At 47.2% G+C, this 23589-nt stretch overlaps 1 protein-coding gene and 1 long non-coding RNA gene across 5 annotated transcripts in view; one reads left to right on the top strand and one right to left on the bottom strand.

Moving 5' to 3' along the window:
* The window catches only part of LOC308574419, a 198239-nt gene that overhangs the window by 57020 nt on the left and 117630 nt on the right, over window positions 1–23589 (top strand). The gene's annotated exons all lie outside the window — the stretch shown is intronic.
* Window positions 1–23589, bottom strand: part of INTS2 (integrator complex subunit 2) — a 29895-nt gene that overhangs the window by 5325 nt on the left and 981 nt on the right. For 3 of the 4 annotated variants that reach the window (XM_081171979.1, XM_081171980.1, XM_081171981.1), the window contains exons 2-21: window positions 22637–23179; window positions 22268–22406; window positions 21096–21198; window positions 20646–20759; window positions 19177–19307; window positions 18174–18347; window positions 16637–16863; window positions 14936–15061; window positions 13649–13720; window positions 13385–13499; window positions 13194–13262; window positions 11866–12000; window positions 10575–10751; window positions 9285–9393; window positions 7487–7591; window positions 6259–6423; window positions 4444–4645; window positions 3721–3846; window positions 3027–3216; window positions 116–418 (exon numbers count right to left, since the gene is read on the bottom strand). In XM_081171979.1, coding sequence (XP_081028105.1) covers window positions 116–418; window positions 3027–3216; window positions 3721–3846; window positions 4444–4645; window positions 6259–6423; window positions 7487–7591; window positions 9285–9393; window positions 10575–10751; window positions 11866–12000; window positions 13194–13262; window positions 13385–13499; window positions 13649–13720; window positions 14936–15061; window positions 16637–16863; window positions 18174–18347; window positions 19177–19307; window positions 20646–20759; window positions 21096–21198; window positions 22268–22406; window positions 22637–22929 — 3075 coding nt within the window. In that variant the 5' untranslated portion in view covers window positions 22930–23179. The remainder of the gene's footprint in view (window positions 1–115; window positions 419–3026; window positions 3217–3720; window positions 3847–4443; window positions 4646–6258; window positions 6424–7486; window positions 7592–9284; window positions 9394–10574; window positions 10752–11865; window positions 12001–13193; window positions 13263–13384; window positions 13500–13648; window positions 13721–14935; window positions 15062–16636; window positions 16864–18173; window positions 18348–19176; window positions 19308–20645; window positions 20760–21095; window positions 21199–22267; window positions 22407–22636; window positions 23180–23589) is intronic. The other variant, XM_081171982.1, reaches the window with a different exon arrangement.

Below are 23589 nucleotides of genomic sequence, written 5' to 3' on the forward strand. Positions count from 1 at the left end.
CTTTGCCCACTCAGAGCTGCCTGTGGTCCGCTGATCTTGCCACTGGTTCCAGCACTGGACCAGAACACAACAGACGACACACCCTGTGAATGAGGCAGGAAGCACAGCCACACACCTGGAAGTGAACTAGCTTGGCGATGTTGGGGTCGGCAATGAACATCTGGTGCAGGAGGCAGCAGATGAGGCACTGGACCTCCCGCAGGTTGCAGAGGAGACTCTTCTCTTCCTTCTCCCCATTTCTCTCCACCTCCATCTCATCCTCCTCCTCCTCCTCCTCTTTCAGTTTCTTCTTCCGAGGGCTGGAGTTGGCAGCTCCTGGGATGCCCTTCTGCTGCCGGCCACAGCTGTTGTTGATCAGGGGCTTCTCTTCTTCCATAGGCAAGCAGATCTCCAGAAGAATCTGGACAGCGGCGCTATCCTGGACAGCAAGTGAGAGGAGGCAAAGGACAAGTGGTAACCCACAAGGACCCACAGGAAGATGTAGTATACAGGTCTTGAAAGACCTACACTGGCTCCCAGTACGTTTCTGAGTGCAATTCAAAGTGTTGGTGCTGACCTTTAAAGCCCTAAACGGCCTCAGTCCAGTATACCTGAAGGAGCGTCTCTACCTCCATAGTTCTGCCCGGACACTGAGGTCCAGCGCTGAGGGCCTTCTGGCAGTTCCCTCGCTGCAAGAAGCCAAGTTACAGGGAACCAGGCAGAGGGCCTTCTCGGTAGTGGCACCTCCCTGTGGAACGCCTCCCACAAGATGTCAAAGCGAAAAATAACTACCAAACATTTAGAAGACATCTGAAGGCAGCCCTGTTTAAGGAAGCTTTTAATGTTTAATAGGTTATTGTATTCTAGTGTTTTGTTGGAAGCCGCCCAGAGTGGCTGGGGAAACCCAGCCAGATGGGCAGAGTATAAGTAATAATTTATTATTATTACAGAACCAGACCGTTGGTCCATCTAGCTCAGTATTGTGCCTACACTGACTGTCAGCAGCTCTTTGGAATTTCAGATGGGGGTCTCTCCTAGTCCAATCTGGAAATTGAACCTAGGATCATCTACATGTGAAGCAGAAGTTCTATTCTGAGGTGTGGGCCTTCCTCTCCACATTAAACCACGGTTTAGTGTTGCAAACAGGCCCCAGGCGAGTCCGTTCAGGTCAGCACTGTGCCTACACTGACTGGCAGTGGCTCTTTCAGACAAGGGTCCCACCCTGAGATTGCGGGGATTGAGCCTGGGACCTTGTGAATGCAAAGAAGATGCTCTGAGACAGATCCATGGCCCCATCTCTCAAAGATTTGGGGGAATGGAATGGCTTTTTCTGAAAGAGGACAGGGTTCAAGCCAGCCAGCCATGACCAGATGTACTCCACACTCTGCCACATTTTGCTGCAGACCCCAACCGGTTTGCTTGAATTGGCTGTTGTGCAAATTCAGTGCAGGGAGCAGCCTGTGATAAAAGCAGGATGCTGCAATAACCAGAGTTCTTAACAAACAGAAGAGGGGAAGGGGAAATTAGGCGACCCAAATTCTGCTGCAAGAAAAGGCTGGATTCCGTAATCTGAATCAATTATGCAAAACTCTGCATCATTCCCCTAGTCCCTCCCACCCCATTTTTATTCCACATCAAAGCAAATGGAGATCACCGAAGTCCCACTCACAGCCGCTGGAAATCCCAAAAACAATAAGCAAGGAGTGGGAAACCTCTGACCCTTCAGAAGCTGTTGGACTTCAACTCCCAGCAGCCCCAGCCAGTGTACTCATTGGACAGAGGGGACAGGAGTTGTAGTCCAGCAATATCTGGAGGGCCACAAGTTCACTGGTCTAGGCAGACAGGCAGATATTTGCAACACTTTTGAACTGAGCACTGTGGGATAGAAATGTAGCCATCTTCAAAATCACTTGTTCCAGATACTGCTGTTGCTGCTATCTATTCAGCATCCTTTGCTCAACTGAACAAGGGAGGGTCGTGGGGGGGGGGGGGGTCTGATGCAGTTTACACCCAGCTTTGCAAGCAGGCAGAACTCAGAAGAGACTGAGACCGACTGGCGAAGCCCCCTGCCGGCTTCCTTTTGTTGGCTCATCAAAAGGCTGCAGTTTGCAAAGCTGATTGCTCAGTCCTCTTGCCTCAGCTGGAGGCAAGTTGGAAGCAGTTAAGGGGGGGGGGAGTAAGAAAACTGGAGGGGATCTAGTCAAAAGAAAGGCAGGGGGGACAAGAAGGACTCTGATGAGCCAGTGAAGTGGCAAAATTGACCATTCTTCCTCTCTCTTGGAGGATGAGAGAGATCCCTGCTGCTTTTGGTGAGAGGCATTCCAAGGAATGGTCCAGCAAAGAGACCTCCCTTTGCATTCCTTCACGCTCTCTTGCCCCGGGTGTCACAGAGGGTAAAACAACACTCACAAGGGGTGGCAAGAAGGAAGTGGAGTGAGAACAAAGGGAGGTCAGCGGAGAGAAAAGGGCTACTCTGGGAGGAGAGGCCTACCCTTCCCCAGCTGCACAATGGGCAGAAGATGTGACTCAGCTGGCAGCTCACAAGGAGGTGACCTTTCGCAGAATACAAAAAAAAATGAAGTTTTCAAGTTTGTGGACTGATTATCTTGTGAACCGCCCAGAGACCTGTGAGTATACAGCGGTATACAAATTTATTTATTTATTTAATAATAATAATCCTGATTTCCTTGCGTGAATGTCTGAGAACTGGGTTGGATTGACAGAGGTGGAAGGGACCGTGAGCCTCACCTATTCCAACCCCCTGAAATGCAGGAATATGCAGCTGTCCCATATGGAGATCAAACCTGCAACCTTGGCGTTATCAGCACCATGTTCTAAGTCTAACCAATGGAGCTATCCAGGTTGGACCACCAGCCCTTGCTTGAGCCCCTGGCAAAGCGCTGTCTTGCAAAAATGCTTGGAAAAGGGGGAATCTTCAAGTGCAAGGCATAAAAACCACCTGACTTGGTGGTGGTGGTTTTTCCTCTCTCTCTTTTTTTTCTCAGGCAAGATTAGAGATCACAGGTGAGGAGCAGTTGTAGAATTACCTGGGCAGCCAGCAGGGCATTTTTCAGTTCTTCCCGAGTGACTTCTGGGGCCTCCAAGCCCATCAAGTTGTTTTGGGACGGCCTGATGTCCTGATCCGCCGTTTCCTTGAGATGGGCGCTCAGGAAGGCTTTCGACGCAAGAAGGTAGCCATTCAGCATATGGAGAGTGATATCCATCAAAGGGGGGCATCTAAGAGCATGAAGCCGGGGGGGGGGGAGAGAGAGATGATGTTGGGGGAAAGAAGCTAGATTAAAAAAGAAAAGTAAAGGGGAACTTGAAATCTCTGCAGGTTGGGGGTGGGGAGCATTTTTCACTCTGGGGGCCACATTCCTTGCTGGGAAACCTTCCAGGGGCCACATGCCAGGGATGGCAGGGCCAGAGGCAAAAGTGCATGAAGCAGTGAATAGGATGATCATCATCATCACATTCATTGTTGTTGTTTAGTCGTTTAGTCATGTCCGACTCTTCGTGACCCCATGGACCAGAGCACGCCAGGCACTCCTGTCTTGAAGCTACCAGCATGAGTTTGACCAAACTGCGGGAGGCAGTGGAAGACAGGAGTGCCTGGTGTGCTCTGGTCCAGGGGGTCACGAAGAGTCGGACACAACTAAATGACTAAACAACAACAGTGTTCCATGCAAACCAGCCCTCAGTGACAGAAGCCAAGAGTGGGGCTGGAGGAGGGCTGCTTACCTGTGGACTCTCTGGTCACATCTTAACACAATCAACGGGTCAATCATCAGGTCCTTCTGAGTGTATTTCTGCTGTCTGACCACATTGTTGGACGGCTGCAAGGCGTTCGCCGTCATCACCCACAACCTACGGGAAAACAAGGGCCGTGAAGTCTGAGCTCAGCTGGAAGCAAAAGCCGTGTGAGGCAAGCTGGGAGTCAGATTTTACCCCCATCAAAGCCCAACATTAAAGTGGTATGGTGATGCTTCTGAACAGCCGTGGCTTTCCCCCAAATAATCTTGGGAAGTGTAGTACAGAGATACCACCCATCCCTCTGGGAACTGGAGCTCTATGGCAAACTACATTTCCCAGGATTCTCTGGGGGAAGCCAGGACTGCTTATAAAGTGGTGTGATATTGCTTTAAATGTATAGTGCAGATGGGATCTGAGGTGCAAGTCCAAAGTTAAGATCAGAGCATAATCAAGAATAGAGAAACACACTGGAGATCAGGAAGGCCTTGTGGGCCAAGCAAGGCTCATCTGGAACAGGAAGCCCTGAATGCTTCCTTTTCAGAAGGACCCAATGGACTGGGTGGGCTTAGTCAGCCAAGGGCTAGAAGGCATTTCACTGAGGTCACCACTACTTGCAGTTTTGGTGGCTCACCACATGAGGGAGCTGCACACGGAGACATGCAACATGAGACTAGAGTGGCCCCCAAGAGCAGGATCAGGGCCTCCTCCTACCTCCGAGGCATGACAGTGTTCAAGGCCATCCAAAGCCTGTTGACAGTCTGAAGGATTCGGCGAGGGATTCCCGGGTAGAGCAGCTGGTTCATGTTGGATGTCAGTGCCTCCGCGTAAGGGATCAGCTCTCCGGCCGAGAGGAGCGTCAAATGCTCCAGAATCTGCAGCACTTGAGTGTGATTTCCTTGCAGTGCTGAAAATGCTGAACAAAATTAAGTTTCACCTATCATCATTATCATCATCAAATTTATTACCTGCCCTTCATCAGCAAGTCCCCGTGGATTGCAACAATTTTAAATTCAGAATTTAAAACACAGAATCGCAGAGTCCCCCAAAATAAAAAGGTAAAGGGTAAAGGGACCCCTGACCATTAGGTCCAGTTGTGGCCAACTCTGGGGTTGCTGCGCTCATCTCACTTTACTGGCCGAGGGAGCCGGCGTACAGCTTCTGGGTCATGTGGCCAGCATGACTAAGCCGCTTCTGGTGAACTAGAGCAGTGCACAGAAACACTGTTTACCTTCCCGCTGGAGCGGTACCTATTTATCTACTTGCACTTTGACATGCTTTTGAACTGCTAGGTTGGCAGGAGCAGGGACCGAGCAATGGGAGCTCACCATGTCGCGGGGATTCGAACCGCCAACCTTCTGATCGGCAAGTCCTAGGCTCTGTGGTTTAACCCACAGCACCACCTGCGTCTTATACATGAGGGCGTAAATTGCCGTGTTGGCACTTTGCGATAAATAGGCGGGTTTTGGGTTGCAGTTTGGGCACTCGGTCTCTAAGAGGTTGCCACCACTGCCTCAGACCAGTTTGCTTGAAGAATAGCCTTACCCCACATTTGATCACTCCGCCACTTCAGTCTGCTGAACTGGCATTTCTTCAAGCACTGTATAATGTTCTGCATTTGTGAGGAATCAGCCTCTTAGTGTGGCAACCCGTTAGTGCAGAACTCCCTGCCTATTGATATTAGGCCAGTACCACCACTGTACTGTTTCTCAAGTTTAGAGCAGGGGTAGGCAACCTAAGGCCCGGGGGCCGGATCCAGCCCAATCGCCTTCTAAATCCGGCCCACGGATGGTCCGGGAATCAGGGTGTTTTTACATGAGTAGAATGTGTCCTTCTATTTAAAATGCATCTCTGGGTTATTTGTGGGGTATCGGAATTTGTTCATCTTCATTTCCAAAATACAGTCCGGCCCACCGCATGGTCTGAGGGACGGTGGACCGGGCCACGGCTGAAAAAGGTTGCTGACCCCTGATCTAGTCCAACCCCCTGCAATGATCCTTTCGCCCAACGTGGGGTTTGACCCACAACCCTGAGAGTCTCATACTCCACCGACTCAGCTAGATAAAATATATTGAGCTGCATGAACATTTTCCAATCTAGCTGGTTCCAATAAGAACTGTAATGTTTAATAAATGGTGCCTAAGCTTGCATTTTTTCCCTTCTCCCTCCTCCTCCCTTTTTCCTTTCAGGTCATGTCTTTTTGAGACTAGCTGGCTGCTGATCTTTGCCAGCCGCTCTGGGCTTCGTTAACAATAAACGAAGATGGCGTACCAAGTAACAAGTTTGTGCAAACAAACAGCTTAACAATTGAATCATTTGCAGTTCTGAAAAAGGTACCTGTTTTTGACTTACTCTTGGGGTGGTCCTGTTCGGTTTTAGTGATTTTGTATTTTAATGGCCACTGGCTCCAAAATATATAAAATCTGACTGTCAGACAACAGGGCTGTGCTGGGTAGAGAGGATTGTGGGGGTCCAGAAAACCCCACAAAACACTGGCCAAATGTAGTTTCAAAGGGGGAGGCACCTTACCCTCCTGGAGCTGCTTGGGGGAGTGTTTCTTGGCCGCGTCCGTCAACAGCATTCTGCGCAACAAAGCATCTGTGCCCGTGATGTGCTCCTCACAAATCCAGTCATCCACGATGGAAAGGTGGGGATAGTTGGTCGCCAGGAGGCGGAGGAGGGCTGAATGCAAGCCTTCGAGAAAGGAGAGAGACAGAGTGTTTTAAGGTTGGGGGGGGGGAAAGAACAATGACAAGTGTGACAACTTGTTTAAACATTTCATTGGTTATTTGTTAATGGCAGTGAGAATATCGATAGCCAGAAATGGGAAAGAAGCAAAGGGTTTAAATCAGGCATAGGCAAACTCAACCCTCCAGATGTTTTGAGACTACAACTCCCATCATCCCTGACCACTGGTCCTGTTTGCTAGGCATGATGGGAGTTGTAGTCCCAAAACATCTGGAGGGCCGAGTTTGCCTATGCCTGGTTTAAATGTACAAAAATGGGGAATGGCAAACCCAGCTGATGGACTATGCCGAAATGGCAAAGCTGACTGGAAAACTCAGGAACCAAGAGGATAAAAGCTTTATGAAAGAATGGGGAAAATTTATAACATATCTCAGAGACCACTGTAAGCAGATGGAAATTCTGATTTCACTTGTAGTGCAACAATTACCATGAACGATATGGGTTAATATAAAAGTTAAGAGTTTGGAAGAAGATGCAGTTTTAAATGTTTAAAATGGGACTCCATGGAAGGGGTGGGGAAGTCCTGAGAGTCAGAGAAATCTCTGTACAGTATACGGCTATATATTTGGATTTTTATAACTTTGTATTGGAAAAATCAAAGAATTTTTTTTAAAATAAAATCAAATACAATAAAATAAAATAAAAAAATAAAATAACATTAAATTAAATTAAATAAAAGTACAAAAATGGTAAAATGTAATCTGGGAGATGGCACTTCAAAAAAACTTTGTGCGGCTAGAGGGCAAAAGAAACCCTGAGAGACTTCTGTGATGGACTGCTGTCCATTTATCCAGCATACAAATGTGAGCTCAACAGGACCAATAGTACCTGTTGGATTCCACAATAAGTGGTTGTGTTGGTGTCATATTTTATTGCTAATGACATTAGCCATTTTCAGACTCTCTCCGTTTCAGCGTCTTTATGAGCTTTATCATTATTATTTAGATCCCAAACAGAGGCTTGTTTCTCCTGCACACACAACCTCCACAAACTCTCAAGACAGACAAACCTCCCAACTCTTGCTGCAGCCCTTGGGCCTGACGGATGAGATACTTGATCGGGATCTGGTCCATCAACGCCGGGGAGTAAGACTTGGGCTTCCTCTGCATGGCAGCTGTGAAAGAGACAAGGAAAGTCGCCTGCTGGTCAGTCAAGAACTACTGCTGATTAAATGGCAATCATTCAAGACAAAATGTTGCAGCCATTCAGGATTCTAGCCACTTTATCTGCCCTGATGCTTACTTTACTTTATGAAAGTATTTACATACTGTTAAATCACAAAAATATCAAAGCGGTTTGCAACATTAAAGAGACAAAAACCATGCCAATAAAAGCATTACAAGGGTTACAAACAAAAGCAAAAAAAAGTTAAAAGCAAGCTTCAGATTTAAAACGGTGTCATACCACATGAAACAGATGAAAAATCCTGGGAACTGTACCTTGAGTTCTTTGGAGGAAAGATGGGGGGGGGGGAGTATTAAGTAAATAAATGACTTTTAAGTAGATTTTAAGTAGATTTACACGTTTTCAAGTAGATAAATAGGTACCGCTCCAGCGGGAAGGTAAACGGCGTTTCCGTGCGCTGCTCTGGTTCGCCAGAAGTGGCTTAGTCATGCTGGCCACATAACCCAGAAGCTGTACGCCGGCTCCCTCAGCCAATAAAGCGAGATGAGAGCTGAAACCCCAGAGTCGGCCACGACTGGACCTAATGGTCAGGGGTCCCTTTAAGGATTCTGGGAATTGCTAGGAGAACTCTCTACTCCCCACTGAGAGCGACCATTCCCAGAGTGCTTTAACAATCCATCTCTTCCTAGGGATCTCTGGGAATTGGACATGGGATGGAGCAGAGCGACCTTACGCTTCGGAAGGGGAAGCAGGAAGCCAGACTGGGGGAGGCTGAACAGGACGCAAAATGACCCGAGCAGGAGGGTGAGAGCCTGCTGCCTAGAACCAGGTGCCACGTTTGCAGATGGGAGCCGGCCCACCAGCCCGGACGGAGTGTGCGCTTATAATCCTGACATCCCCAAAAGGCGAGAGAGTCTTGAAATTGAATGCCCAACACCTTATCTTTAAAACCTTGGTGGTGGGTGCAGCACAGCAGCTGACTGGGGCATCTTTGTTGCTTCTGTCCGGCTCAGAACTGCTTGCCTTGCTCCCAAACTCCTGAGTCCTGTGTGTCTGCTGCTGGGTCTGTACCATTACCTGCCTGAATGAAGATCTCTTTCCTACTTCAAATCTTCCTGTGAGTGTTGGGCGGGAGCCAGGACAGCAACATGAAGGAGCTGACCGAACCAGAGGGCCATGTATGGTTAGGTTAGGAAATGAATGAATGAATGAATCTTTATTTGCATCAGCCATCGGCCACAGCAATAAAACAACAAATATGATATACAAAGAATAGAAATAAAAAGTCAATTATATAAAATACATTTTAGGGTTTTGAAACAACCCAAGTTATATGGAGGTGCAATTGTTTGCATATATAGTGATATACCTTCCCTTCTTCCCTTCTTTATTCTCTTTTTACTTTTATTCTATTTTATTTCATTTTATTATTACTATTATTTCTATTATTATTATTAGAATTTATAAACCACCTATACCTGCAGGTCTCAGGACAGTTCACAGGATAAAATCTGAATATAAAAACACAAATTACATAATCAAAATAAAAACAACTGAACTATTCTAAAATAAAAAAGGAAACAAACTATGTTACGAAACGATCCGACTGGAGACATTTGCTCATATATTCTCAGCTACTGAAAACTCACACTGTCCGGCAAACATCACATCCCAACACGTACCCAGGGTCTTGGAGCTGGCTAGGATTGCCTCTTCGTAAGACAGAATGTAATATAGGACGAGAAGTTGGGCTGTGATTCCGTAACGCTGATTCAGGCGAGCGTTCTCTCCCTACGTATGAAAAAGGCACAGAAGACACAAGGCGCATTCATATAGAAGAAGAAGAAGAAGAGTTTGGATTTGATATCCTGCTTTATCACTACCCGAAGGAGTCTCAAAACGGCTAACATTCTCCTTTCCCTTCCTCCCCCACAACAAACACTCTGTGAGGTGAGTGGGGCTGAGAGACTTCAGAGAAGTGTGACTGGCCCAAGGTCACCCAGCAGCTGCATGTGGAGGAGCGGAGAGGGGAACCCGGTTCCCCAGATTGCAAGACTACTGCTCTTAACCACTACACCACACGGGCTCTCATATAGGAGAGCACAGGGTGGTGATGTCTTGCTGGCTCCTCCAGATATTGCTGGACTACAACTCCCATCATCCCAGGCCACCACTGACCATGCTGGTGGGACGGGGATGGGTGGGAGGCCCAGCAACATCTGGAGGGCCACAGGTCCCACCCCAGCCTTGCATTAAACTTAAAGCCAGACCCCTGAGTTTGCTCAGTACTGTGGCTTGGGCCTACAACGGAGGAGTGAGTATTAGCCTGCTAGGAATTCAGCACCATAAATAATCCTAGATAGAGAAGGGCACGTTCTGCACTTTGCCATCAGCGGCTACAGAAGGTGGATTCACCAGGCTGCCTTGGCGAGTGCCGAAAACGGCTCAGTCGGCACGACAACCCGTTCTCTTCTACACAGCACACTTTATAGGGACGGATTTTTTTCTCTGCACTTGGGGAATGCAAATGAATTCAGCACCTCAGTTTTAATGGCAGACTCCAGACTTAAGGAGAAAAATATAAGCCACGTTCCTTACTGAAGCCATCGGAATTGTTACTAAACAGGGGTCAGAACTGTTAACAAGAAGAATATTGTTGTTATTATTTTATTTCTTGCTTTTATCGCCCCACCTTTCTTTCCAAGGTGCTCAAGGTGGTGTAGGTGCTTCTCTGCCTCCTCATTTAATAATTTAAGATGCATACTAAGTCAAAATTATCATTTTAAAAACTATTTCCAATTTGCTATACTATTTTTAAAAGGAACTGTGTTCCCCCACCCCACCTGCTCCTCCATGGTTATTTCTGAGAACCCTAAACTGTATTTGATGTTTGCAATCCGTAGACCAAATAAAGTGAAATTATAAAGCCAGATACAACATCACACACAAAGAGAGAGAGAGATTAGATATACCCCCATTAGTCCTTCAAAAACATTCAAGATCTCCTGCTCTGTGATTGGCTGATTTGTGGCTTCCGGGTTGGATTTCGATGCCGGTGTGAGGACAGAGTTGATGTAGACATCAATCAGGGGGAGTAACTGAGGATGGAGTGGAGTAGTGGTTTCACACAGCTGCCTATAAATCCAGTCCTTCAAAAAAGAACAAACAAAGTAGAGTAAACTTAGTATTTCAAGTCTTGGCTGAGTAAAGAGGAAAATGAACCCAACTCTTTTCATACTTCATGCATAGCTAGTTTGCCCTGCAACTCCCAAGGTCTCTGAACTGGAGATTCTGGGGTTCAAACCCACAACTTTTGGCGTACAAATCGTGTGCTCAACCATTCAGCTCTGCTTTATCTCACCTGAGGTCATTTGTCCACCACAGCCCAATACAGTTCCCTCTAATTGCCAGCAGAACTCCGGGAGTCTCCTCAACAGCCTTCCCCAGCCATGTCTGGTGAAGCCAGGAATTTGAACCCAGGACCTTCTGCATGCAAAGTACGCAGACAGAGGAAGGCAGGTGAAGACCACCTCAGGGCCTGCTCCAGTTGGACTACCTCCTCACCACTGGATGATCTACCATCAATGGTCACGTGAGACACATTTTAATGTGTTTGTGCTAGGTTAAAAATTGTGTTGTGTTTTTAAAATATGCCATTCAATGTGGCACCTTGGTAAAATTTATATCCTGAAAGGCAAGGTATAAAAATAATTGCAGTATCTGACTTTTAGAAGACATCTGAAGGCAACCCTGTTTAGGGAAGTTTTTAATGTTTGATGTTTGATTGTGTTTTTATTATTCTGTTGAAAGTTGCCTGGAGTGGCAAGGGAAACCCAGCCAGATGGGCAGAGTATAAATGATAAATTATTATTATTATTAAACCGTGTCAGGTTATTAGGTCCATCACAGCTCAGCACTGTCTGCTCTTAACAAGCAGCTCTCTGGGGTTTTCAGAAAGGGCTCTTTCTGAGTCCTACTTCCTTGAAAAATAAAGCAATATCCCAGTCCTCAGGGTTCTGAATTGAGGGCTGATTTAAACAGGAACATAGGAAGCTGCCTTATAGCACGTCAGACACCTTGGTCCCTCTAACTCAGTACTGTCTACACTGACTAGCAGCAGCTCTCCAGGGGCATTTTGTCCGTCCTGTTTGGAGACGCCAGGGATTGAACCTGGGACCTTCTGCAGGGGGAAAGCGAGGGCTCTGCAGACCCCTTTGTCCCTTCCAGATGCAAGAGTTTGGTTCTGCAGACGCAGCCACCCACCTTGATGGAGACTTTGTGCTTGGTGAAAGAGCGGCTCCGGAGAAGCTGGTAGATGCAGTGGATGGGCAGGAATCCGGTGATGTTGGCGCTGAGGTTTCCCGTTACGGCCACACGGACTGCGTGAGCTGTGACCACCTGGGACGGAGAGAGGCCTTAACTTCGTTAACCTTTCAGAAACGGAACAGCAGAAGCGCCAACAGGGAAGGAAGGAAGCGTGGAGCAGAGCGCCATTCAACTGCGTCCAGGAGCACCAGGAAATAAATTTAGGTTCATGGTTTTCAGTGGACCTACTCGGAGCAGAACTCAGCAAGTTGGGACTAGTTTACCTGCAAGATCCCCTTCCCCCTCAGACGCTTCGATCTGCAAAACTAGCCTGGCTACAGCTACCCCATAATACTCATGGCAGCACCCGCACTTTGGAACTCCCCATCTATTGACATTAGGAAAGCCCATCCAGACAGGTGAAATGTTGACATGAGTTTTAATCAGTTTTTTAGCTTATTGTTGATTTTACTTGTTTTTTGAATGTGGTTCTACTGATCATTTCACCGTTTTATTCTTCTGTAAACCCCTTTGAGGGAGCTGGCGTTTTTTTGTTTTTACAATCAAGCATTCATTTCATAAATATTATGAAATAAAATAAATTCAGTCAGATAAAACCCTTCAATTTCATTATTTACCCAGTGAGATTTTGCTCACCTGCCCACACCACGTTCCCGAACTGGATTTATCATCCTGGACTGCTCAAAAGATGTTGCAACGGCCTCGGCCCAGTATACCTGAAGGGGGGGTCTCCTCCCCCCATCGTTCTACCTGGACACTGAGGTCCAGCACCAAGGGCCTTCTGGCGGTTCTCTCCCTGTGAGAAGCCAAGTTACAGGGAGCCAGGCAGAGGGCCTTCTCAGTGGTGGCACCCGCCCTGTGGAACGCCCTCCCATCAGATGTCAAGGAAATAAACAACTCTCTGACTTTTAGAAGACATCTGAAGGCAGCCCTGTTTAGGGAAGCTTTTAATATCTAATGTCTTTAAAAAAATTATGAGCTGTAAGCTGCCCAGAGTGGCGGGGGATATATAATACAATTGTTGTTGTTGCTGCTGCTGCTGCTGCAACGGAGCCCTGTCATTTACTTCCCCAGAAGTAAAGAAGAAGAAACAAGAGAGGAGGGAGGGGTAGGATGAGAAGGGAAAGTAGCTGGAAGAGCCAGGGTAGGGTGGGAGAAAAGGAAAGGAAGGAGAGGTCTAAATAGACAGAAAAACAGCAGGGCAGTTTTTCAAAGGCGTTTTGCAACACAGCCACACAGGCTGAGCGTGGAATGGGCCGGGTCACCTGTTCCGTGAAAATCTCCTGCGTGAAGATGGTCTTCATGCGGCTCAGAGAACTCGGCTTAATAACAATCTGAAACAAAAGGGTTACATGCGTAAGAGCCGGCTGGGTCAGGCCAATGGCCCATTACGTCCAGCATTCTGCAGGAGGAGAATTCAAAGAAGGATGCCTCTGCACAAGGCAGGAGCGCTTACCTTCATCCCCAGAGTGGAGCAGACCAAGTCGATGATAGCGCTGAGTTGGTTGCTATGGAAATACATGGCAACCAAGAGCAGCATCTCGCCAAAGGATGCTGATACCCCAGAAGTGCTGTTGGAACAGGAGACGGGAGGAGGAGGAGAGTTGACAACGAGGACATCATCATCATCATCATCATCATTATTATTATTATTGAAAACACCTCAGGGGCTGCATAATTTTTCCCAGGGAAAGCAGAAAAAGGCCCGCTCTCTTCTCACCTTTCAAAATAAGCTTCTTCTTTGATCATCCAGCTCAACCACATCACCATCAGCTGCTCCTGTTCAGGAGTGCTACATAAAAAAAGATGTTCCCATTATAGATGCAGATGAAAGAGTCAACTAGTCCCCATTGTTTTATGTTATTATACCGAGCCAGGCCATCCCATCAGATGTCCAGGAGATAAAGAACTCCACAACTTTCAGAAGACATCTGAAGCCGGTCCTGTATTAGGAAGTTTTCAATGTCTGACATTTTATTATATTTTAATATGTCTTAGAAGCCACCCAGAGCAGCTGGGGATACCCAGCCAGATGGGGCTAATAATAATACTACAATAAAAACCTAACTAAGAAACTAGAAGGGCAGTAACTTCCCCTCCCCCACTTGATCCTAAATATTAAAAAGGGTAGGTGATGGCTGACTGACTGATGCAGGGAAGGCGTTTCATAGCGAGGCACTACAACCAATCACTCTTGCTTACCCCAAAAGCACTATCATCTGCCTCTTCTGCCTCCCTAGCCTCAGATAGCAGAGGAATCTAAAATAGAATAGGCCCTGCCTCTCTGACATCAGGGCAGCTCAGCCAATGGCAAGCAGGGACTCTTCTCCTTACCTCCTTTATTATTATTATTATTATTATTATTATTATTATTATTATTATTATTATTATTATGTTGGGAGCCACCCAGAGTGGCTGGGGAAACCCAGCCAGATGGGCAGGGTATAAATAATAAATTTATTATTATTATTATTATTATTACTACTACTACTACTACTACCTGTAGCTTCACCCCATCACCCACAATCCTGCATGCGGCGATAACTCTGCAATAAAACCAATTGCCTTCTTCTACCCAAACTTTCACCCCTGGGAAAATGCTGGATGTTATTAATGGGTCAACAAGTCCTAAAGGCTTCTGCAAGGCAGGACGTCTAACAGGGGTCAGCAAACTTTTTCAGCAGGGGGCCGGTGCACTGTCCCTAAGACCTTGTTGGGGGCCGGACTATTTATTTTGGGGTGGGGAATGAACGAATTCCTATGCCCCACAAATAACCCAGAGGTGCATTTTAAATAAAAGGACACGTTCTACTCATGTAAAAACACTGATTCCCAGACCCTCTGCCGGATTTAGAAGGCGATTAGTTTGCCTACCCATGGTCTAACGTCTTCTGCAGGTGGGAATGGGAGAGCTTTGAAACAATGCTTGGCCCATGTCGTCGTCCCCGCATTTTCTCCCCCCCCCCCAGTGACAAAAGGGTTCCTCCGCCTGCCGTCGAAAGGGTACCTGACAAGCGTGGAGAAGGCCAGGAGCATGCAGAAGGAGAGCGAGACAAAGCGGACGCCGGCTGGAGTGGCCGGGGGGCGGCTGGTCATGAGCTGGAGCAACTGCTCAGCCTCCTCGTCCGTCGGCCTGGACACCAACAAGACAAAGAGAGAGCCCCGCCGTCTCATCAGAACAAGAAAGCATTTTCTTCACAGATGCAGGGGGTTGGGGGGCAGGCGCAAACATTTACGTGAGTCACAAGCCCTCAATAAAAGTTATCAGCCTGCAGAAGATTCAGGATGAACAAAACAAATTTCTGTCACTCAGCGATTCGTGGCAACTGTGGAACTCCCTCCCACAAGAGGCAGAGTAACAGCCACCAATTTGGATGGCTTTAAGAGAGGAGTTGGGCATATCTGCAAAGGAAAAGGCTACTAGCTACGATGGCTATGCTCAGCCTCCTTGATCAGAGGCAGGCGAGAGAGACCCCAATTTCTCCTTCAGAGAGCTATAATTCCCAGAGAGGTTTAACAATCAATCCCTCATCCCAGGGAACTCTGGGACTTGTAGGCCAGTGAGGGGAACAGGGGTCTCCTAACAACTCTCAGGAACTTTAACAGACTACAGGTCCCATAATTCTTTGGGGGGAGCCATTAGTGTTTAAAGTGGTATGATAAGAGTTTTAAATGTGTAATGTGGATGGGTCAGCCCCAAACTGTAAGGCAAACAGGGCCCAAATCTGCAAATAACAAGGCTGATTTGGGAGAAACTGCATTACCCTCATTCCAGGTACCTTAGTAATGATTACAACTGTTATGTACTGTTTTGGGGGGACAGGGGGCGGGTGGGTGTGGAGGACTCCCTGGTCCTGAATGTGGTAACTGTGCCCCTGAAGGACCAGGTGCGCAGCCTGGGAGTCATTTTGGACTCACAGCTGTCCATGGAGGCACAGGTCAATTCTGTGTCCAGGGCAGCAGTTTACCAGCTCCATCTGGTACTCAGGCTGAGACCCTACCTGCCCGCAGACTGTCTCGCCAGAGTAGTGCATGCTCTGGTTATCTCCCGCTTGGACTACTGCAGTGCGCTGGGGCTATCTTTGAAGCTGACCCAGAAACTACAACTAATCCAGAATGCGGCAGCTAGACTGGTGACTGGGAGCAGCTGCCGAGACCACATAACACCGGTCTTGAAAGACTTACATTGGCTCCCAGTACGTTTCGGAGAACAATTCAAAGTGTTGGTGCTGACCTTTAAAGCCCTAAATGGCCTCGGTCCAGTATATCTGGAGCGTCTCCACCCCCATCGTTCTGCCCGGACACTGAGCTCCAGTGCCAAGGGCCTTCTGGCAGTTCCTTCACTGCGAGAAGCCAAGTTACAGGGAACCAGGCAGAAGGCCTTCTCGGTGGTGGCGCCCGCCCTATGGAATGCCCTCCCACCAGATGTCAAAGAGAATAACAACTACCAAACTTTTAGAAGACATCTGAAGGCAGCCCTGTTTAGGAAAGCTTTTAATGTTTGATGTATTACTGTATTTTAATATTTGGTTGGAAGTCGCCCAGAGTGGCTGGGGAAGCCTAGCCAGATGGGCAGGGTATAAATAATAAATTATTATTATTATATTATTATTATCATGCCACCTGAATGTCATCCTTGACGAGTGCTATTTTCTTGTGTGTGCTTCTGTACATACAAGCCGACAAAAGAACGCCCCAAAGTGCTTACTTCAGCCCCGCGATGCCCATCAGAGCGCAGTAGAGACGCAGGAGGGCGCTGGCTTTGACCACGTGCTCCTCCTTCAGCCCCGAGTACACGGAGACGTTGGGCTCCATGTCCGCCTCCGCCTCTTCCGGCACATGCATGCTGCGGACAGTGGGCAGGATCCCCATCAGTTCCAGGAGCAGCTGGCGACGCATCTGCCAGAGCACCGAGCTGACCGTCTCCCTCTTCCTCTGCGCAGGAGAAAGGAGGAAACGTCACGAGACGGCAATCCCAGCAAAAACAGCTCAATCCTTGGCAAAGGCCTTAACAGCTTCCGATACACACTCATTCCCACCCCCTTTAGCTTCCCTTAAAAGCTCAAAAAGTGCCACACTGAGCCTAGGGCTTGCCGTTCGGAAGGTCGGCAGTTCGAATCCCCGCGACGAGGTAAGCTCCCGTTGCTCGGTCGCTGCTCCTGCCAACCTAGCAGTTCGAAAGCATGTCAAAGTGCAAGTAGATAAATAGGTACCGCTCCGGTGGGAAGGTAAACGGCGTTTCTGTGCACTGCTCTGGTTCGCCAGAAGTGGCTTAGTCATGCTAGCCACATTAACCGGAAGATGTCTGCGGACAAACATTGGCTCCCTCGGCCAGTAAAACGAGATGAGTGCCGCAACCCCAGAGTTGTTTGCAACTGGACTTAACTGTCAGCGGTCCTTTTTAAAAAGCTCTAAAGCTCTGTTTTCAAAACAGATATTCTTGCTATTGCTAGACTTGCTAGCTGTTTGTTACAGTTCAAGGGACTTGCGTTTAAAAACATAAATACCTTATACCATTAACAAATTTCAGTGAAACATTGTCAAATTCATACACGCTCGCGCGCACACACACACACACACACACACACACACACACACTGTATAGTTCTTTTTAATTCTTAGATTTATATACTATCTATAAAACATTGGCAAATTCATTTAAAACACAACAATTCTCTCTCTCTCTCTCTCACACACACACACCTTTTACATATATGAAAGTTATATATAACTTTATATTTCCTACTTTTATATACTACTTTTTCCTTCAAAGAGCTCAAGGTAGTGCATATTATCCTCCCTTCCGCATTTTATCCTCACGACAACCCTGTGAGGCAGCTTAGGCTGAGAGACATGGACTGACTCCCAGGTGACCCAGTGAGCTTCATGCTGGGTGGGGATTCAAACCCTGGTCTCCCAGGTCCTAGTCCAACACTCTACCTATTACACCATACAGAGCTCTCTCTTTGGGACAACAGCAAGGCTTTAGGTTCCCATGCGAGTCAGAGTGAGGGATGGAGCAGATATTCTGATTCGGTTTGCATTTTGAGCCGAATCCATAAAATTCCACTCTTTTCCAAAGCAGCATGAGAACCTCTGGAATTCACATACATTCTCATGGTGTTTCCTGCTTGGCAGGGGGTTGGACTCGATGGCCCTTGTGGCCTATTCCAACTCTATGATTCTATGACGTAGCTAATTAAAGCACCAGGACCCCAAGGAAAGGCAATGTCAGCAACACTCACCTGCTGCCCGTTCCGGATAAAAGTCCCAAACCAAGTCCGGACTTTGGCGTTGGTCCCCAGCAGCAAGCCGCTGACAAAGCAGACTAGATCACTGACACTGTCCTCCGAAGACTCGTTCTTTGTGTGGTCCAGAGTTAAACCAACACCAAGTCCAGGTAAGTGGCACTCTTCCACCTGACCCAAAAAGAAACAGAAAGTGGAAAAAGCCACACTTGCTCAGGTGTTTGTTCAGCCTTTTAAATCTGGGCGCAGGGTGGTATTGTCTTTCTCGTGATCATGCTACGTGTCTTTTGTGTTTTTATACTTGCAAATCCTTGTGATCCTCAGACAAAGGGCAGTAAATGAATTTAATACATAAATAAAAAATATTTAATTTGGAAGGAGATTCCCCCAACCAGACGTGTAGACACAAAAGGGACAGGAACCAATGACATCCTTTATCTACAGCATTTATACCCTGCCCCAGTTTAAGCCAAAAAGGCTCTTAGAGCAACTTATAAAAATTGGTTCTCTGGCCATCCCTGCCCGCAGGCACATAATAAAAAAGACACGACGAGCAAGGAAACGGAAAGGAGAGGGAGTAGGGGAAAACAAAGCTCAAGCACAAATTCTTCAAGTTGCAGCGGATGTCTGTGGCAATTCTGGCTGCCTTGCCCTGGATGAGGAGCAGTCCTGGAAGCCCCCTTAAGACCCCTTCACCCACCCAAATATCATATCTAGGAATCAGCAGGTGGCAATGTGCAGGCCCTGCCATGCAGTCCTTTGCTTAGACAGCTGACGATAGTAGTTGTAGTATGGAGTTGATGTCGTTTTGCCTGTTAAAAATACAACACTGAGCCACTACATGCATCCAAGAGAGCCACTGGATCTCCCGCCCTCCATGGAGATCCCAGCCCTGCTCTTTCCTGAACAGCCTACGGGTCTCCCAGCCATTACGGACACCCCACCAGCAACCCAAAGCTCACTTTCAGTCGGCCCACCTGCCTCTTTTGCAAAGACTTACCACCATGCCTCGGACTCTCAGCGCCTGGGAAGGGTTCATCTTGCAGAGTTGGCGGAGAGCCTCTGTCCTGCGGCGGCCTCCAAAGCTTTCCTCGTCCTGCCGCTCGCCGTTCTTGATCAAGCCCCTGCACACTGAAACCAGCCAAAGGGAGATGGGCGTTACTGTGTGTTATTGGTTATGACCCCTGTCAGGGAACTGCCATTGGAACAGCGGCGGGAAACAGAGGGGCAGTTGTGTTGCAGGGAGCCTCCGAAAATCTTGCGAAGCGGTTCCTCTTCCGGTGATGAGGAAAGCCCCACCTCCAGTGGGGAAGAGGTGAAAGGGCCAGAGGATGCTGGGGGGAGCCTCAGCACCGCTCCTGGCTAAGCCGGCCAGGAGGGAAGAACGCCCCTTCCGTCGCCCACCCTGCGCAGAAATCTAAAGCGCAAAGAGGGAAGGAAAAGGCTGGGCGTAATGAGACTTTTATGTTGGGGGAGGTCCCGGAAACAAGCACTGCTAACGATTCTGCTAACGATTGAGGCAGACATGAACTCTGGAGTTCTGCACTGTAAATAGTTTTTACACCTAATAAAGCCTGTAAAAGACAGGTCGGAGTCCTGCCTGGTTACTCGTGAGCAACCACCTCTGCTATCTGACAACCCCTCAGCATCGGACATAAACTGCTTCTTCTTTGCAAAACCCTGTCTATTTTAAAATGTTACAACGCCACGTCAAAATTTCCTAGCGGCTATTGGTTATTCAAAGACTCGGCAAATCTCTCTTCTCGGGGGGGGGGGGGATCTCACCTAAGCTAAATGTGTTCAGAAGCCAAATTGCTTCTTTGTCATTCGATCTAATTTTATTTTATGCACAAACCCGGCACTCAGGAGTGTTGGGTACCACAGGCCTATGCAAGTGTCTGGATTTAGTACAGTTGAGCTGGCTGGGGCTGATCTGTAGTCTGGAAAACCTCCGGAAGGCACTCAGTGGAGAAAGTCAATAACAGAAATATGGCTTGTAAAGGAAGAGGAAGCTGCAAATTGCTAATGGCAATTTATGTGCCCCACTGCCATCTATAAAACGGCAGCTGCCAGCAACTGGCCACAACCTCTTCCCCAGGTAGCTGGCACTGGTAATAGATAGTGTTTGTGTCTTTCTGTGATTTGAAGTAAAAGAAAGCTGTAAATTACAGTAGACAAGTGAGATCTGTTGCAGTGCACAGTGTTCCCCCTACTCAGGGCTCCAGCCAACCATACCCTTTTGCAAAACACTCCGTTTCGACCCACTCCCCTCACCCTGAGTCTATCAGCATTTCCACGCCCACTGAGCATAATCAGTCTGCGTTGGGCGGTTTTTGAGCTTCCCATATGCCCCTGGGGTCCCCCCAATTCTGCCGAGTCCTCCCCACCTGTGCTTGGATGGTGCTGTTTTGGCTACACAAAAGGAACCGCAATCAGAGAATGAGTTTGCCTATGAATTGTGTAGCTTACCTTCGTTAAAGCTGTCAGGAACATTGGCCACTAAGAGACAGAGGAACCAAGCGCCGTTCTTCACATGCAGCAAAGCTTCAGCCACATCCACAATAGGCAAGAGCGATGGGAGTTCTGAATTGAAATAGTTTTAAAATATTAGCAACGGCCACCGACAACTTTCAGTCCTGAGAGTTAAATCGGGAGAGCATTTGTGAATACTTCTGGAGAGAAGGACCCTCTCACTGGCAGCAATTGTGGAGTTCCGCCCAGTGGAGAGGAAATTTCATTCTGTGCCACAATATTATTAATTATTATTATTTATTATTATTATTATTATTAGCATTACATTTATATCCCACCTTTGCTCCAAGGAGCACAAGGTGGCCTCATCACACAGCTTGAGAACAAGTCATTTATTTGGACTCAATTGAATTTTAAGAAGCAGTTACGACTTCAAAGAGCACACACCGGCTTGAAGGATGCAGAGGACATCAGCGGCTTCCTCCAAATAAACAGGGCTCTCAAACAGCTCCGACGACTTGAAAAAAAACTCACAGTTGGCCTCGGCCACCTGCAAAGAAAAGTTGTATTTAGAGAGGCGCTTTAAAACAGAACACACACCAGTTGTGAGGCCTGAGAACCAAACATCCAGGGAGGGCAGATGTTCAGGCTTGCGGGATCTTCTTTCTTCGTTTTACTGGTAGCCCAAAATCCACCAACCAACTAAAGGCTGGTGCAAAAGATATAGGCTGAATATTAAATAATGCTGATCTGAGTCCAGGAAATTTATTCTAACTACCATTTTAAAAAATCCTCATACCAAACCATATTATAAATGTAAATAACCCCCCCTTCAGAATTCAGATTACATTTATTTACAGCACAATGAATTCTACAAATAGAAATAAAGAATCTTCTGTTTGACCTGGTATAATACATATAGTTCTATTTTTTTCTTTTACTGTTTTCCTTCTTTTTAAATACCTATAACAAAAAAAAATGACTCCAGTAATGAGATCCATGTGTCAATTTATCTAACGCTTCTTCAGTTGATCCTGCTTACCCTTAAAAAGACCACACCGTTTTATATGTAGTTGGAACCGTTCTACCAGATTCCTTCCTATTTATAAAATCAATAAACAAATCCCAGTTTGCCAAAAAAAAATCTTGGACCTCTCATTTTGTTTGTTGTTGTTTAGTCGTTTAGTCGTGTCCGACTCTTCGTGACCCCCTGGACCAGAGCACACCAGGCACTCCTGTATTCCACTGCTTCCCACAGTTTCGTCAAACCATTACTTGGACCCCTGTTATTCTTGCATTCTTGGACCTCTCATTACTTGAAATCTGTGAGACCACCAAACCTGAACTGAGCTCACAACCCTTTCACGCAAAATCCACTTTGGTTATTTTACCCACCCCAACTTTATTCATTTCAGCGGTAAGCTGAAATTTTGTAATTTTGTGCTAGCAGGGGGAGGATCCTGTCATCGCCACTGTAAAAAACAACAGCCGAAAACCCCTGCCCAAGTACTTCAAATCAGTCTGGGCATCTACCTATCAATTATTTAAAAAGGAAAGAAAAATAAGAATCTTGTACAAATTAAGAAGTTCCTTAAGGCAGAGGGAGGGAAGAAACTCACCTTGTTCATAATTGCCAGCAGTTCACTAAGCACAAGACGGAGGCGCCGTGGAGAATCGCTGTGTTCAAACTCCAGGGTGAGGCCATGTTGCAGCTGAGACACCAAGATGCTCTCGCCACTACCCCCTCCAAGCTTATGCCTAGCAAGGATAGAAACACAGCTGATCAAACAGACTGAAGGAGAACATCCCCCTCCAGAAATGCCTCACCCAGGGCTAGAAACTTGTGGCCCTCCAAACACTGCTGGGCTTCAACTCCCATTATCTCTGATTATTGGGCTGTGCTGGCTGGGGCCGATGGGAGACAGAGTGCACACAATATCTGGAAGCCCCCTCAGGTTCCCAATCCCGGGCTTGCTCCTTTTAGTTACCTAAGCTGTTGTTCCTTGTTGGCATCCTGTTCCAAAGCATGAAAGTCCACAGACAGCAAGGCTACGATGGAGTTGACAGCTTCCACTCCAGAAAGCAAGCGAAGGATCAGCTTTTTGTCCTGGGCCCAGCCCTGACTCTGATCTGCCGGGGCACACAAGGCCATCCTCACCAAGCAAGGCAGCAACAACCGGAGCTCTGGATCACTCAGGGCCGCTAAGCGCACGACGTCTACTTTCTGCATGGCTTCAAAAGCATAAGGGCTGACGAACTGCAGTGCCGAGCAGTCCGCCATTTCCCCAGGTGACTTGAAACCACAATACCACAGGAAGCTAAGAGGGCAGTTGCTGGGTCAGGTGGCAGTCGGATGAAGATCCAAAATTCCAGGAAATTAACAGTTAGTCAGCAGGTGCTAGTATGCGGTTAAATCTTAGGGACTAGCAGCTTTAGGGCAGGAGGAGTTTTGAGAGGCAGCAGCCTACCTCAACAGATGCACGTAGACAAAGAAATGGCTAGTTTCATCTCTAAATACAGGCTGCAATTCCCTGTAGGATAAAACAAATCAGGACAATAAGAATACAATGTGCAAAAGTAATACAGGAATGCAGAACGCTCTCTCATGAGTTTATGTCATGAGTAAATAGCAACCACCTGAGGAACAAAATATACTTTGTCCAATTAGCCTAATTTTTTAAGGCCCTAGAATAATATTTCTCTAACTGTTGTGGTAAAGATGGTTTGTTTAGGGTGATTTACTGGATTCCCCTGAAACCGAGATGCTGATGCAAGGGGGGGGGGGGACTAAGCAAGTTTTCAAGCTACACTAAATGCTTCCTCCCTGAAGGATTCTGCAGAACTCCAAAGCCTTCTATATTACCCTGACAAAGCTAATAACAGCATCATTTATGCTAAAATTTTCCCTTGGAAGGTCAGTGCTACATTCTCTCTAGCCCAA

The sequence above is a fragment of the Podarcis bocagei genome (genome assembly GCF_964188305.1).
Source record: "Podarcis bocagei genome assembly, chromosome: 15".
NCBI lineage: Eukaryota > Metazoa > Chordata > Lepidosauria > Squamata > Lacertidae > Podarcis > Podarcis bocagei.